This window comes from Watersipora subatra, chromosome 9 (genome assembly GCF_963576615.1).
Source record: "Watersipora subatra chromosome 9, tzWatSuba1.1, whole genome shotgun sequence".
Taxonomy (NCBI): domain Eukaryota; kingdom Metazoa; phylum Bryozoa; class Gymnolaemata; order Cheilostomatida; family Watersiporidae; genus Watersipora; species Watersipora subatra.
The window spans coordinates 9,631,954-9,647,833 of record NC_088716.1 but is presented as its reverse complement, the minus strand read 5'-3'; the positions used below and the strand labels follow the sequence as shown (position 1 = coordinate 9,647,833).

The 15,880-nt window shown below is 34.4% G+C and overlaps 1 protein-coding gene across 1 annotated transcript; it reads left to right on the top strand.

Annotated features, from left to right (window-relative positions):
- The first annotated feature begins 380 nt into the window (after positions 1-380).
- On the top strand, positions 381-15,267 carry LOC137404766 (receptor-type tyrosine-protein phosphatase T-like). Its single transcript, XM_068090997.1, has 21 exons — positions 381-466; positions 961-1,231; positions 4,855-4,906; positions 5,214-5,316; positions 5,401-5,480; positions 5,854-5,993; positions 8,944-9,031; positions 10,337-10,410; positions 10,617-10,653; positions 10,892-10,992; positions 11,119-11,244; positions 11,837-11,985; positions 12,135-12,270; positions 12,419-12,565; positions 12,748-12,844; positions 13,130-13,197; positions 13,289-13,411; positions 13,808-13,930; positions 14,043-14,185; positions 14,766-14,901; positions 15,179-15,267. Exons 1-21 carry the CDS (start codon positions 381-383, stop codon positions 15,251-15,253), a joined length of 2,355 nt encoding a protein of 784 aa, XP_067947098.1. The 3' UTR covers positions 15,254-15,267.
- Positions 15,268-15,880: the final 613 nt, after the last annotated feature.

Sequence of the window (15,880 nt, the reverse complement as noted above, 5' to 3'; positions counted from 1 at the left end):
TTTCTATAGTTAAGATATTGTTGAATCTGTGGTGCCTAGTGTTCTATTCGCCTAGTGTTCTATTTAGGGTAATTACTTCACAAAAACTCTTATTGTAAAGTAATTACCTAAATTAAAATTATAGTTTATCGATTTACCTATCTTTAGACGGCAAAACATTAATGTATTCTATTATCGAGATACATTGAACAATAACTGCTAGACAAAGTGTATAAATTTATTCATCTGACAAGTTATCTACAGTTGTTATTATGTTGTTATTCATGTATGTTATTATCGAGTTACATTAAAAAATAACGGTTATGCTTTGAGAAGCTAGACAACGTGTATGAATTTTCTTATCTGGTGGGTAATTTGCAGTTATCAACACAGAAAACTCAATGCTAGAAAAAGCTAAAGGAGGTAGCAAAGGCACATCTGTAAAGATCAGAGTGAAGAAGATGGAAACAGAAAAAGGGGATATCCGGTATGAGGAATCTTTATGGTATTTAACAGCTGTAGCTGCAGTATCTATTAGTCAATACATGTAGGTCAAGTTATCTGGGTCATATTAAGTGATCTACCAAAAATTAATTTTAACATGCACATCATCTAAACCAATACTAAGCAAATACCGTCAAAATAACCCTCATTTTTATCTTTAGTAAACAAAAATTTAACATCGATTTACGACTTTATCATAAAATGATAGTATGTTTAAGTGTTCTGTATCTGTCAAATAGTTTTACAGAGTTTTCAAAACAAGACACAATAGTGCTATTAACAGTTCATGTTATTTTACATGGAATACAATTCAGTATACACTGCAGTTATTAATACCGAGTTACAGCGTATAGTGCTAGTATCGCCAGTCGTGCTAGCGGTATACAGCTAGTAGCACAGCAAAGTCTTAGACCAGTGTTGATTATCACATCTAGGTGATGGAGTTGGCATGCTCTGACCTCCCTTAACATATTTTAGATCTTATTTGGTGATGGTTCTAAAACTGCCTTCAGAGAGGGTAAAAAGGGATGTAGTTAGTTGTGAATGTAAAAGAGAGTCAGCAAACATAAGCTACATAGATAAAGACCTTTGTCACTGCTACACCACAGCTGAGCTGACTAAAGAAGAAGTTGGGCAGAAGCTAGTATTTGCCGTTGGTGATGGTGAAGAATACGGAGGGTACTACAATGGTGAGCTGGAACCTCAGCAGAAATATAGTATTTATGTCGCGGCCAAAGTAGACACTGAGGTAAGGGCCTTTTACATCTACTCATAAAATTGTCCTTATAATTGCTAAACTTAGGTTCTTATCATCACTGCTATGATTGCTAAAACTTAGTTTTTTGCATTGTCCTAAAACTAACCACAACTTTGATTTCATTATATTTGTTGGTGAAACATATTGTAGAAAAATGCAATCACACTATCTCTATTTGACCGTTTGCTGAAAAACAATTGGTGTAATATATCTACAACATGGCATGAACTTTTTATAGGAGACTAGCTGCATTACCCGTGTTCGGGAACAGATTTACGTAAAGCAATAGTTTTATTGGGAGTTGTCTTTCATACTGTAAAACAATTCCAAATATGCAACCTACTGAAATTTTTGTGCTGATCTGAATGCATACACATATGCAGTTGTTCATGTCAATAATGTTGGAGAGACCAATGGAAATATTCAATGTGTTTTACAGCTAGTCTACAATGCATCAGTCCCGAACCACTCAAATCGGAATTGTCCTAATTTTGTACACAGAACTGATAATGAAATTGACATTGCTAGGCAATCTGAAGTTCTTCAAACTGGCAGTACTGAAAAGTTTTACATATTTTATGAAATTCTAGAAAATATTTTGCTATTGCACTGCTAAGCTATCGCCAGCATTTATTGAATTGAGACTTATACATGCTTGAAACACTAATCATGACTCACCAGTTCTTCTACTATAGCCCGTGTTTTGACATGGTTTATACAAACTGTGCAGCAGTAATGTGGTTGTGTTGATAAAATTTGTTACCAATAAAATAAAATCTACTATATAAACTACATATATGGCCTCTCGCCTTTCCAACGAAAAGCATTACATCTGGAGCATTTTTGGACGTTCACCCCATAGAAAAATTTGGCCCTATACTGTGTTGCAGGACTGTAGTCAACTGCGAAGTTTTCTGTCCATACATGGCGCCTGGTAGCAGCTGCTGTAGTTGGTGCATCTCGCTGTTGTCGCCGTTTCATCTGCTCTAAAAATTCAGCTCGTCGAGCAGCTGTTGTAGCTAGTTCATCATGTTCTTGTCGCCGCTGCATCTGCTCGGAGGTTTCTGAATGTCTGGCCAATGTAACGGCTGCTCTGAGCTGTTTGAGTCACTGCTGGGTCACCTCAGTAGTCTCTGCACTTCTAGCGGCTGCAGCATCTATTCTGGCCTGCTCTCAATGTACCTGTGTATGTTCAGCGGTTTCTGCTCTTCTAGCAGCTGCTATTCTGTTTCGTTGTAGGCGTAGCTGTGTTTGCTCTGCAGTTTCTGCACTTCTAATAGCTGCAGTAGCAGTTCCGTTTTGTTGCGGGCGTAGCTGTGTTTGCTCTGCAGTTTCTGCTTGTTTAGCTGCAGCTTTGCGAATTCGGTCTCTTTCTCTACGGGAATCAATCTGTTCTTGCGTTTGGGCAGTAGACTTTTTGGGAGGCATTGTACTGCTTCAAGCATTTCTAAAATTAAATGAGATAGTGTGCTTTTTTGTAATATACGCTGCTCGCTTTCTTCTCACTGTCGCCTTTTGCAACGCTCGAAGTGTCAGTGCAAATTCCGTAGTAGCTGTAGTTCTGTAGTACTTGTAGCTAAAAAGAAGTAAAATTAATTCAGCTGCGGAAGGAAATGAACATGTTTATTATCACAAGCAGTGGCAATTCCAACGTTTTCAACCCTTTCACTGAAGTAGACTTATTCATGTGTTTTTATGGTCGACCCGGTAGACACATTTTTGCGACTTTCCCAGCAATTGCTAGTAATTGAATTTTATTATTCGTTGATAACATAACCAACGATCTTTAAGACTTTTAAGATAGTGACAGTGTTGTCCAAAGATTTCTCTATAAAATTAGCCTAAAATTTAATTTTAAATCTTTGTTTGAGAATTTCCAACTTAACCACTTCGGGGGCATGCCCGCTATAGCGGCTTCGAATATATTCCTTTCAAGTTCATCAGCCGGTATTTAGACTTTGCCTAGTCGCATTACTCACCCATCTATATTTAGAGCCCGCTTACAGTTACACTCTATCTACAAAGATAAGCATGACCTTCAGACATGTTTGCAGACATTGGACTGGTCAAACAGTTATGGTCAAATGACAGATTTTCGAGTAATTTGCGTTCAAAGCTCAACATCGCTATTAGTTAGTAACAACGCGTAGTAGCTAGTAGTGGATGTGTATTATAGGCTTCAATTCAGCGATAGAAATGGTAGACTTCCAGCGGAATGGTGATGAAGATAAGTTAACAGCTATGGAAGAGACTGTAGATTGCATATTATACACAGTACAATGTTTTAATTGCTGGTTATCATATATACTTTTATACATTTATATGCTACCCTTATGAGTCAAATATATTCGTAGAACACGAATTTTAATAAAACCGCTATTTCATGCTACTTTCAATATTTATTATTTTTAATTTTTGCAATAAAGATAATATGATCAGATACAGAATGTTCTCCGCTTTCCAAAAAGTATAAGTATTCTATGTGAAAATGTGAGTGCTTCTATGGTGAAAACGACATTTTGTTGACCCATGTCATAATCTGTAGACTGTAGAGCATCATGATTTAATTGTACCTGAACGCGAAATTGGATTATGCAATTGTACCCAAAGTGGTTAAATAGCAGCACTGACTCTGATGGCGATGAAAGTAATGGTTTTGTAAGAATAAGGAACATTGAAGAGGATCGTTTTGCTTTGTAACTTCACATCACTTTATCAATGCACAAAGTATACACACAATGATTTTTTTGAATAGCAGTGCTTGTTAACGTGTTGGCAAAATGAAATATATAACCGAAACAAATGTTCTAGATGGAGTTTGAAATTGAAAAAATATCATGAAGCAATTTTGGCAAAATGGCTGGCACAAGGCCGATAGCTAAATTTGTACATGGACGCAAGTGAAAGGGTTATGTATTGAAAGTGTGGCAATTCATAGACAATACAACATTGAGTAAGAAACACTTACCTTTTCAATGTGGAAATTTAGTAGGTGAGAAATGCGTTTTTCCAGTGGCCGCAAGAAAAAAAAGTTTACGCGACCTTCTCGGTACACGTTGGCACTAAATATTAATTGTGTGTAAATTACTACGCGCTAACCGGATATGATGTGTTTGTGTAGAAACGATGATTAGGTTATGTATAATAGAGGTGTGTACTTACCGGAGATTCCCGTTAACGCGCCCTAGATACCTAGTAGCGGGTAACAGTTCGAAAAGTACGGTACTCCATATCGCGGACACTCAATCACACACACAACAATCGCCGTTTATATAGGAGAAGAACAAAATATATACATGTACATATAGATATACTTGCATATTGTTGTATGGGCACTAGTATAAATTTTAGCATTTTAGTTTAAATGATAAACAGCTGCTTGTTATAGCTGAGATTTTTGTGTTATTGTAAAACACTGGTGATAATAAAAAAACTTTTCAGTATCATATGGCATATGCAAAATGAAATATCACAGCAGCAACATTATAGCAAGGAATGTATTGTAATGCTTTGCTTGCCCTATTCTAAATTCACTACTATCAATTATTGAAACACTTGTCATGGAATTGCTATAGAGAAAGTTATCAGTATGTACAAACTTATATTTTTTGTAGGACGGCCTTGACCCACTTATTGAACTACATCCTGAGTTTATAACCGTGACTGGTTAGTAGCAGTTTTATATAATCTCAGACATAGAGTCGAGCAAAATTTAAGTGATTTTAGCTATTCAAAATAAAATTTTTAGCGTCTTTTTCAAGTTTATTTATCTTGAGGCTTTAATCTATGTGTCTCCTGCTTTAAAACAACTCAAACTTTAGCAAATAAAATTCATACTTATCACTTCAAAAAAAATGTATTTAACCTGTCTAGAATATTTTGAATAAAGTCACTGACAGTTTAAAACATAAAACTTGTTTTACTTTATTCAGAAAAAACTAGTGAATATATTTCATCATTTTTATTTCTTCAGCACAAAAACAAGGATCTAGCAGTGGTGTTATTGCTGGAGCAACTGTTGGTGGATTGGTTTCAGCAGCACTGATACTGGCAGTCATCGTTGTAGCTTGGAGAAGGTAAGCATTCATTTCAGCTTTAGCATTATCAACACCTGCTTATCTTACATGTATTGATTTTTGCCTTTTTGTATTTGTTCAAAGGCTGCAGAGAGAACCCAAACTAAAAGATGGCTCTATAGAACTGTCAAGAGAGCGTGTAGTTTTAGCTTCTGATCCTTCAGGTAATCAATGTTAAATTCTGTTAAAGTGATTACATTCTGCTGAAACATGTTTATTTGACATTTAAGGCAGAAAATATTAACTTGTGCTCACGAATATACCAATAAATTGATTGTGTATCTTTACATTAGATAATAAGACATCAGAAGTAAGAAAATCTTTCTTTTAAGCAATATAACTTGCTAAGAGATATTTGGCTTTTGACTTTTTCTATACCTTCATTTGCTCACAAGATGAGAAATAATATTTTACAGCTATCTGTGGTCATCATGCCACTCTCTGTAACAAAATGTATCTTATATTAAACTAAAGTTAACTTTTATTAGCTAAATTATTCAGCAACTATTTTCTCTACCTGATACATTGTACATACAGAGGAGTCCATGGTAGAGGTTGAAGAAAACTATGGGAACCTTGCTCAAGCTCGATCAACGTGTGCATCAGAATCGATTCCAGTAGAAAAACTAGAGTGGTATACAAGGACTAACAAAGCAGCTATTAGAGATCAGTATCAGGTATTACTTCAGGTGGAAAGAGTGCTTAGTTTAACTTTCAGAGAGCATTAACCTGATGACACAAAGATCAAAGCAGCGACCAATTATTGGTAATTCTCTCTTACTCAAGGCTTAAGCTTTCTATGTATAAGCAGTTGTAAAAACTCATATAAATATCAAATACTCTAGCAGCTGTTTGAAGTCATCTAAATTGTTTGGCAATGTTTCATTGCAATTAGTTGCACACAATATAACTTGTTACTGGAGGATTCGTTGTATGACAAAAACCTAAACACAATTGAAATAGGGTAGAATCCATTAAAAAATTATCTCAAGGTGCATGTTGCAATGTTCACTATCACCCTTGTGTAGAATAAAGTTACTCTAGACAGTATAAATGCCATTAAAATGATCAACGAAATCTAAATTTGCCATCATGCTGTGATAATTAAATTGTTACCTGATATTGAACGCTCATGTGTTGAAGGATTATTTTTAAGGTGCAACTTGTAACAAAAATTCTTCATCATTTTAATTTGGTTATGATTTTTATACCCGTCACCAACCATTCTCCTAAAGGCCTTTTTATGCTCCTATTGGATAAGAACCACTTTGTGTAAGTGATTTTGTTTTATAACTTGTAACTTATTTGCCAGTGGATAATAGTAGCAACAGAAAACAGAAAGTAATAAAAGAATACAACTCTTACCATTGATTTCAACATCTGATATATTGCAGTTGTTACCATTCTGTTGTGATCTATGTTACTTAGCACTTCTCAGTGCTTGAAATGTTCTAGAGACACTTACTCCTATTTAAAAGAGCTTTTTTATTATGAAGAAATTGGTCTATGCAACCTTGTTATTTGCAAACTTAATGGGAGAATCCAACATTGCAAAGAACGACAACGCATGCATATATGTACATCTTGAATGAGAACTTTTGAAAAAAGATAAAATTGACTACAGTGTACCCTCGAGATACGATTACCCTGATATACGATTTTTTCACCTTACGAAGTCAAACTTTGTGAGATCTTCACCTCGCTATACAAATTTTATTTCACCATACAATTGTGAGAAAAGTTTCGCCCGAGTTAAAATTTGGCGGTCGATGTGCTCACAACGCAGGTTGATATAAAAAAAGACACCGAAACATAGTGTGCTGAAAACATTTTCAGAACGTTTAGAAGAGACACGATGATCGACTTCTCTCATGTCAGAATTCCGCGTGGAAAATTTCGTGTAAAATACTCAAGGCAGAGGAAATATTCATTTGTAGCGTTATAATATTTTCTACTATAAACTTTTAGTCAGCATACATATATAGCTACGAGTATCTACATTTAATTCATTAGCTATTGAATCTGAGACTGATACAAAACGAAGAAAAAATGATTTCTATGTCAACAAAGTTGGATGTCGTAAACAAGAAAAAGGCACCCGTACTATTAACATTGCCAAGGAAAATGATTGCAACCAATCAGCCTTTGCAATTATTATTGAAATAAGAACACCATTAAAGCAAGCACAGGGAGAAGCTTACGACTGAAGATTTGAAGGAGTTAGAAGGCCATGCACGCGATCAGCATTCAAAAGGAGCAACCAATTAGTAAGGGCGAGGAGGTAGAAGATACATAAAACCCCCACATTGGCAGAAATGTTTCAAGTGTTTAATTTACTGATGTGGAATGGTACATTAAAACAATACATGTATAATATATATTATTTATCTATTGTGTGGCACGTTTTTCATATTTTATTCATTTTGTTTGTTTCCTTTTGATTTTATGTTTTATTTTCTTGTTTAACCATGTCATTGCAGATGGGCTTGTTATCTCCTATGTGAATACAATTAATTGTATGTATGTAACTCATATAACTAGCTATTCAAGATAGTTGATGCCTTCACATTACTTTCTGAAATCGGTTAAAGTTTTGTCCTCTAGTGTATAAATACATAGAAACTTTGTACGTATGGTTACATTGATTTTTGTGCACGTTTCATACAAGAAAAACTACTGTAGTACCTTCTCTGGATCCTTCTACAAGCGTTAGCTAGCTAGCAGTTTTCTGCATTGGACCAGCATTTTTTTCTCTTTTAAACCAGAAGAAAATTTAGACATGACTAGACAACTTTTTTTCGCCTGCTAAAAATTCCATTTCATTGCGTATTAAATTAACCTTCAAGTGTACGGCAACATAATTAACATTGATATGTTTTTACCTCCTCTCTTCTTTATTCGCTACATGTACCAGCTAAATTCACGTTACTCCAAAAGTATGTACGCCCTGTATAATAGTAAATAAAGTTCCATTTTTCTTTTCAGTAGCCATTAAATGGTCAGGTGTGTGAGAGGCCACTTTCGATAACTGCATCGCTCGGCCTTTCTTATTGAATTCTGGTTGAAAAAGGTTTCAACCAGACACGCTAAATTGTATAATGAAAGTGAAGACAGAAACTTATGAAGGATAAAATTTCGTGATAATAAGTTGAAAATCAGTAAACTAATTCAAAATACATACTAAAACATAAATTAACATACTATTTTGTTACTAATTTTCAATATGTACCGCATTTTTATAAAATTTTGAACGATTTTTGTCTTGCATTTTACTATTGTATAATTACAATGGGTTCTATACAGGGAAAACAGGGAAGCAGAAAGGAAAGTATATATGGAAGGCATGTGGTACCAAAGATTTCTGTCAGTGACAAACCTACTGACTGGGTTGAGCTAAAACAATCAGAAAAATAATCTTACCAACTAATGGCAACTTTTTCAATCAGGAAGTACTTTGATGACTCTTAGAACACGACTCTTGTAATCTATGAAGAGATGTCATAAGGTACACCACAAATATAAAGTTTTTTCTGCACAGCTTTAAGAAAATGCAAAAAATAGTTATTTAAAAAACAAATTTTTTGCAATGCATTTTATCTCAATCATTTCTGCTTATCTTTGTTTCAGAAACTGAAAGATGTGCCAGCTCCTCAGATGGATGTGGCTCGGCAGGCCCCAAACAAAGGAAAATGCAGATATTTGAACTTGTATCCTGGTAAATAGTTTACCGTACTTATCCTCACATAAACCTATTCTGGATGTAAGCCAACTCTTAGAAAAACGGCCCTGAAATCAAGAAACTCATAAAAATTTGCATAATTATGAGCTGACCTTATAAACTGCTCATATCTGTCAAAGCAAAATGTTGCAGAACGAGAGTGGCCTTCACAAGCTTAGTATAAAGCTCTTCTGATTAGTAATTAGTTTTGTAATCAAACAAAAAATTATGTTTGTGTTGAAACAATCGAACACAAGTTTGCATCTCATGCCAACCTTAATTTTTCTTTGCAAAAACGTTTTTATAGCTATTTTTCGGGGTGATCAGACACATTACAACTAGGTAGGTTTCACGAACTGTTGATCAATAAACTTTTGTTGATTATCTATCGGGCAATAGTAGTGGCGACAGTATTTATTTTTAACAGTAATAATACTGTTGTAAGCTATAGTAATAGTGATAACTCATCTGACTCAGATACATGCTTAACTTGTCAATTGCAACAGTAAGAATAAGAAAAAAACTGTTTAAACTTTTTCTGCAACATATTTGTGGCCTTGTAAAGGAACCTGCTGGCTCTCTTCACTCTACACTCTTCTCTTGTGACCAAGACGTTTGGCGCAGTAACTGTGGTAACCAGGAGGTTAATCGTCATGACTGTGGTCATGCAGCTCTGCTGCAACAGCCTTGTTATTGCATACATGTAGAAGGATGTGAAATTTTATGCTAATTAAGTCGGTCCGAGGTAATGACATCGTAATGGCCCAAGTCAAGTATTTGGTTTTACCGAATATTTAAGGGTCTCGGTAAAACATTATTTGGTAGCAAAAGAGTTAATGTTAATAGTAACTAATCTTATTATGTTTTACTTTTATTGTTAAATTCTACTTAATAAAGGTTCAATTTGCAGTTGTTGAAATTAAGTTAGCATAATGTCATTTCATTTGCTTTCAATTTGAGTTATGCCCATATAAGCCGAACATTTCAGTTTAATAGCTTTTTGTGTTCTAGAAATGGCCCACATGTGGGAATATGCAGTAAATTATTTTACAGTAAGCTATGCAGAACATGCGTTGAACAGTATTGCTTAGTTTTCACATAAATACAAAGTACTGGTGGAATCTATAGCTACATGCAGTTTATTACTACCTAGCATTGGTGTAGTAAAATTTAGCTAAACCCATACTAATGGTCTTAAAATTTCATATGAAGAAAACGTGCAGTCATTATAGGTAATGGTAATTTTGGTGGTTTTTGATGTAATCTAGACTTGATAGTAGATGTCTATGGTAATTGTTCCAGCTGATGACCACAGAGTGAAACTGAGTGAAGTAACTGGAAGGAAGACAGATTTTATTAATGCTTCTTTCTTAAAGGTAATTGATTTTATACAATTAATAATTATATAAATCTTTCTATTATGTTATTAAATTGGCTTATTCTGAAAATTGTATGAAGTGCATAAATTGTGCTTGAAAAATAAAAATATTGTGCTAGTTTATTTTATAGATTGATGATTTTAAGACTCATGTAAATTGTAAAGGTTGAAAATGTTATAAGTACATACCAAATACTATTGTAGGGTTACCAAAGAGGCAACCAGTACATTGCGGCTCAAGGTTAGTATAATATCTCTGGCAAGCGAAGTCTGCATATAGTATGATTGCTTTGCACTTAGGCGTGTTCTGCTCACTGGTCAGTTGTTATAAATTCCTCTCAATTGACAATACCAAATACCTTTTGTTAACCATATTATTGGTCTGTAGCTCGAAACCTAATTTATTAATTAATGATCAGAGCGCAATAATAATTATTGTTTGAAAGTGTATCAATATTAAATTGTAATTGTACTTCAAGGGCCATTTACTGATGAGACTGTCAAGGATTTTTGGCAGATGATATGGGAACAAAAGCCAGTCGCTATTGTTATGGTGACAAATACCATTGAAAATGCCAAGGTATATTATATTTATTTTGATAAAAAAATATAAAGCTTCCTTGAATTATTCTTTAGTTTGGTTTAACCTTCACTGCCAGAAAATCATTTCTTTGGCAGATGTCATGTGAGTATTACTTATATGCAGGTTAAATGCATGCAGTACTGGCCTCTAGAGCAAGGAGTTGTTCAAAGTTTTGGCAGCATCAGAGTGTCACTCAAGAGCACGGAATTGTTTTCTGAGTTTGCTATGAACTATCTAGAGGTTACAAAGGTAAACCAAATTTATTGAAGTATTTAATACTTTTGCTAGAGCGTTCATGGTAAAGAAAAAGAGAGTAACTGTAGTAAAATCAACAAAGGTTGTATTTGAAGTTTTAGTGTGGTGACTTATTCAGAGTTTTAGATAATTCCATGCTCATTCACTTTGTATGCATTCCAGATAGTCAAGGACCTTCTTGTAAATAGCTGTTAGTTGTGCGTTTTATCAGATATATGGTAGTTCTTAAATCTTTAGAAAGAATCTATGGCATGCTGAAGAGATTACTGTGGTTGTAGATATTTGCACAACCAATGCTGTTACATGGTCTATAAATTATTAGAGATTAATTAATAATTATATAGTTTAATTATTAATTATATTATTAAAAGAGATGGTGAACATTTCCTAGTAAAGATATATGAATCATTAGGCGATATTTTTATGAGCACTACGAAACCATTCTAAGTTTAACATTGTCCAAGTTGGCTTTTAATTTTGGAGTGGAAACTAATATAAATCAACTACGAACAACATGAAGCATATATAATATTTCATTACTATATTCTAGTGCCATATTTATGTGAATGTGTACTTGCCCTTTCAGGACAGAGAGACAAGAGTAATCCCCCACTTTTACTACTTGTCATGGCCTGATCATGGAGTACCTGATATTGAAGTATTTGTATCCTTCCACAGGCTAATCAAAGCTTCTACCCATCTTGGCAGAACTCAGCCCTTGCTTGTGCATTGCAGGTAAGTTATATGTTATAGCTTTTATGCCATATGCATTGATTAGTTTTTAATGTTGTTTGACTTGTACGTTTGATGGTTTTACAGGCTATTGAATAATCACTTGTACAAATGATTTTAGTAGTGAGCCTGAATTTTCCACTTTATTTTAGCGCTGGTGTTGGAAGAACTGGCACTTATGTAGTGCTTGACTACCTCTTAGATCAAGCCAAAGCTGAGGGTGTTGTGGATGTGTTTGAGTGTTTGAAGGAGATGAGATCCAGACGACCTTGCATGATACAGACAGTTGTATGTGTTACTATTTAAATAAAGAATAATTAGTCAATGGTTTTCATCTTCTAGTTTTGTTTGAATTTCATTTGCCTTATTTGTAGAGGTACATCCAAGCTATTTTAAGTTGTATTCTCTTCTTGAACAGTATATTATTATATCACAGGATCAATATGAGCTTCTCCATGATGCTTTGTGTGAGGCGCTAGCAACACAAACCTTCCCTTGCCAGCCAACTGAGATTGAAACCAAACTGTCTAATCATAAGCTACAGCCTAACAATGAAGCTGACCTCATTTCAGCTGAGTACCAGGTAAGTTATGACAATGATATTAGATAGTGAGAGAATTTTAGCCTAGTTTGAAGTCGTAGCCACTAGTCGGTAGTAGCAATGGTTTTACACAAATCTATCAGCACCAAGTTTGTTTATAGCAATTAAACTATGCAGTAACGCAAGGGAAAGAGAATAATGCTAGATATTCTAATGTTTTTCAGCATGCCGTGGGAAGAGTGGCATCTATGGATCATTCTTTTGCTACTGCAAAAGACCCAACAAATCAGCCCAAGAATAGGTTTTCTGAAATTCTACCAGGTACCTTGATTACTTATCGATAGTGTTGATTTGAGATGCGGTTTTTTTGGTTGGCTCCGTTTGCACCGATAAACTTTTCAATGTAAAGAACCTATGGAATTTGTTAAAATTTTTGCAAATAGAACATAGTTGAAAATTCAGTCAGTACCGGACACTAGTTTTTAAGCAGTCTTATTATCTGTGTTTTGTCAAATACAATAACAACCAATATCGAATTTGGCATACTTCCTTATTATCAGAATTGTAAAGATCATTTGTCGCTTATTATATCTGTGGCATTTTCAGCCGATAACGTGATGCCTTACCTAACAAATGGAGCTAATGGAAACTACATCAATGCTGTGATTGTGGATGTGAGTATTACTATGCCGGATGCTACATATTTGCTATTTCTTTATCAAATTTGAGCTTTATTTAATACTAGCTAATTTCTTTAAATTGTAGGGCTTCAAGAAGAAGAAACAGTGGATTGCTACACAACTTCCACTTTCTAACACGATTGCTGATTTCTGGCAACTGGTTTTGGAAAATGACATTTCAGTCATTGTTCAGCTAGATACTAGCCAAGTAAGTTGGATATTGGTGAACTAAAAAGTAGAGGTTTTGTGGCGAGACTTAAAATGTGATTAAAAATTAAAATAATGGCAAATAAAAAATCTTCAGGTCACCCTGGTCTGTGTAGCACTTGTGTGTAATAGTGCTCCAAGCATTGGAACAGTCCCTGTAGATTTATCTATAGTTGGCTTTTCTCCATTTACACTAAAACAGTGATGTTATTCACATCTTTATTAGCTGAAATAAATTTCTAGATGCTAGATTTATTTACTTTTAGAGGACTCTAATCAAGTTAAACTTGGTTTTAGTATTGTCTAGGTTAACACTGTTCTTTGACTAAACAGAATTTAACACTCACAGGGTTAAGATACATATTTAATCAGCTATGATGCTTAACGTATGTTCTAGACTCTCTTCTACCCAAATAAAGACACCTTGGTTTTGGAAAGTGGACCATTTTTGATCACCAGAAGGAAATCGGTGAAAGGAGACACTTTGAAAACTATTGAGCTCCAACTAGAAACTGAGAAGGTGGGTTCTCATTAAACTAGTTTGAAATACTGATTGTAATCTATTTGATGCAATCCAGACATCTCTACCTTCAATACAACAAATCTGTAGAATGTATCATTGTGTTGACCAGGAAAACAAGACAGTACAGGTGTTGGTAGTGACTGCATGGCTGGCTGAAGAGCTGCCTGATACAAACCACATCCTCTCACTGACAGAAACATTAGAGAGACTAGAAAAACATATGGCTGCCAAGAGAATGTGTGTTACCTGCATGTAAGCCTCACCTATTTCAATTAATCAAAATACATAACTGTGTGCTAGCTTGAGTAGCGTTAGCTGTTTCTCAATGATATTGAGATGCAGCAAGTGTTCCGATAATTTACAGATTTCTTTACAAGAATTCTTTAAGCAGCCAGATGTAATGTCTATGTTCTGTTGTGTTGTGTAGTACTCAAATGTTTAAAGGGTTAGTTCAGCACACTCTGGTATTATATCATCAGGTGTTTCAATGTGTCACCAAAACTAAATTTAACACGATTCTGCTTATGTTCTATTTGGATCTAACCATTTCAGATTGGTCAACTCTGTGTAATAGCTAAAGTCGTTCATTGGTCAAACTATCAGGCTTTATTTTATTGTTTGTAATAAGTCTAAGGTTCTGTATTTTAGTTTAAATGCTCTCTCTCAGACGTAATCATCTTTGTAAATGCTGAATATTCAAATATAGATCTAATTTGAAAGTTGTTTTTCCGTTGTAATGATGGCAAAGTATATACATATATACTTTGTTGACGGAAAATTTCACTGCTTTTCCAAACAATTAACGCATGTTGTAAAGTTTGCTGAATTACAGGGATGGAAGCACCAAGTGTGGAGTCTACATCTGTGCATACAACGCTATAGAGAAGTTGAAGACAGAGCAGGTGATTGACGTCTACACTCCCACAGTAATGGCAAAACTGAGGCGCCCTCAGTTCATCTCTGCTATCGTAAGTGAAGATTTAACTGCTTTTTTACTGGTTGTAAAATAATACTTTAATTTCATTGCTCCCTTAAAATCTAGACTTCAATCGAGAAAATTTATCTCGCATTTCATTGCTTTATATTTTCTTGTAGTGTTTGATTGTGTAAACTCTAGTGATCAAAACCCAATCTCCAGCTGCTTAAGCTCATGATGTGCATGTAAATTATTTTTCTGTTCATTATGACAGAACTTGCATAGAAACAGTAACAGCAATTTTAAGGGTGGTTTTCCGTGTTTAATAGGAACAGTATGAATACTTGTACCAAGTACTCAAAGACCATTGCAGTGAATATGGAGACTATGCTAATTTCGGATAATCATAACATCTCCAAAAAATAGATGGGTGAAGTAAAGTGTGGTTGTTTGCTTTGATTTACTAATGCACAAAAAACTGTTTGAGATTGAAATATTATTATCATGTAATGCTTATTATCTAAACCATTATGGTCTTATTGCAGCTATGCTTGCTTTACAGGCAGATACATTAAATATGACTTTATTATGTTCAGTGAAAGCATTTTGTTGTTTTAAACTGTTTGAAATGTTATGAATAGTTTGTGGGAAACATTAAAATAAATCATTGTAAATGCCAGCATTTACAGCATTTAAATTTTTGTCAGTTTTAGATACCAGACTGAATATCTGCTTGCTGAATATGAATATACTTTTATTTTTCTAGCTTTGTACTATTTTTTTGTGTTGACCAGATATTCATCTTATTGTTATTTGTTTTTTGTGGTTTGAAAATGGCTCATGCCATTTACATAAACAAACACTTCCTTCTGTCTTCCCGCTTGCTAACTGCTTTTCTTCGTAAAGAGGGTTTAACATTGCTGCAAACAATAAACATGTTTTAACAAAGAACTATTCAACGTATCTTGTATTTTAACTTGCACCAATAAACCATTTAATAACTAAGGCAATTAATGACTAACTGTTATAAT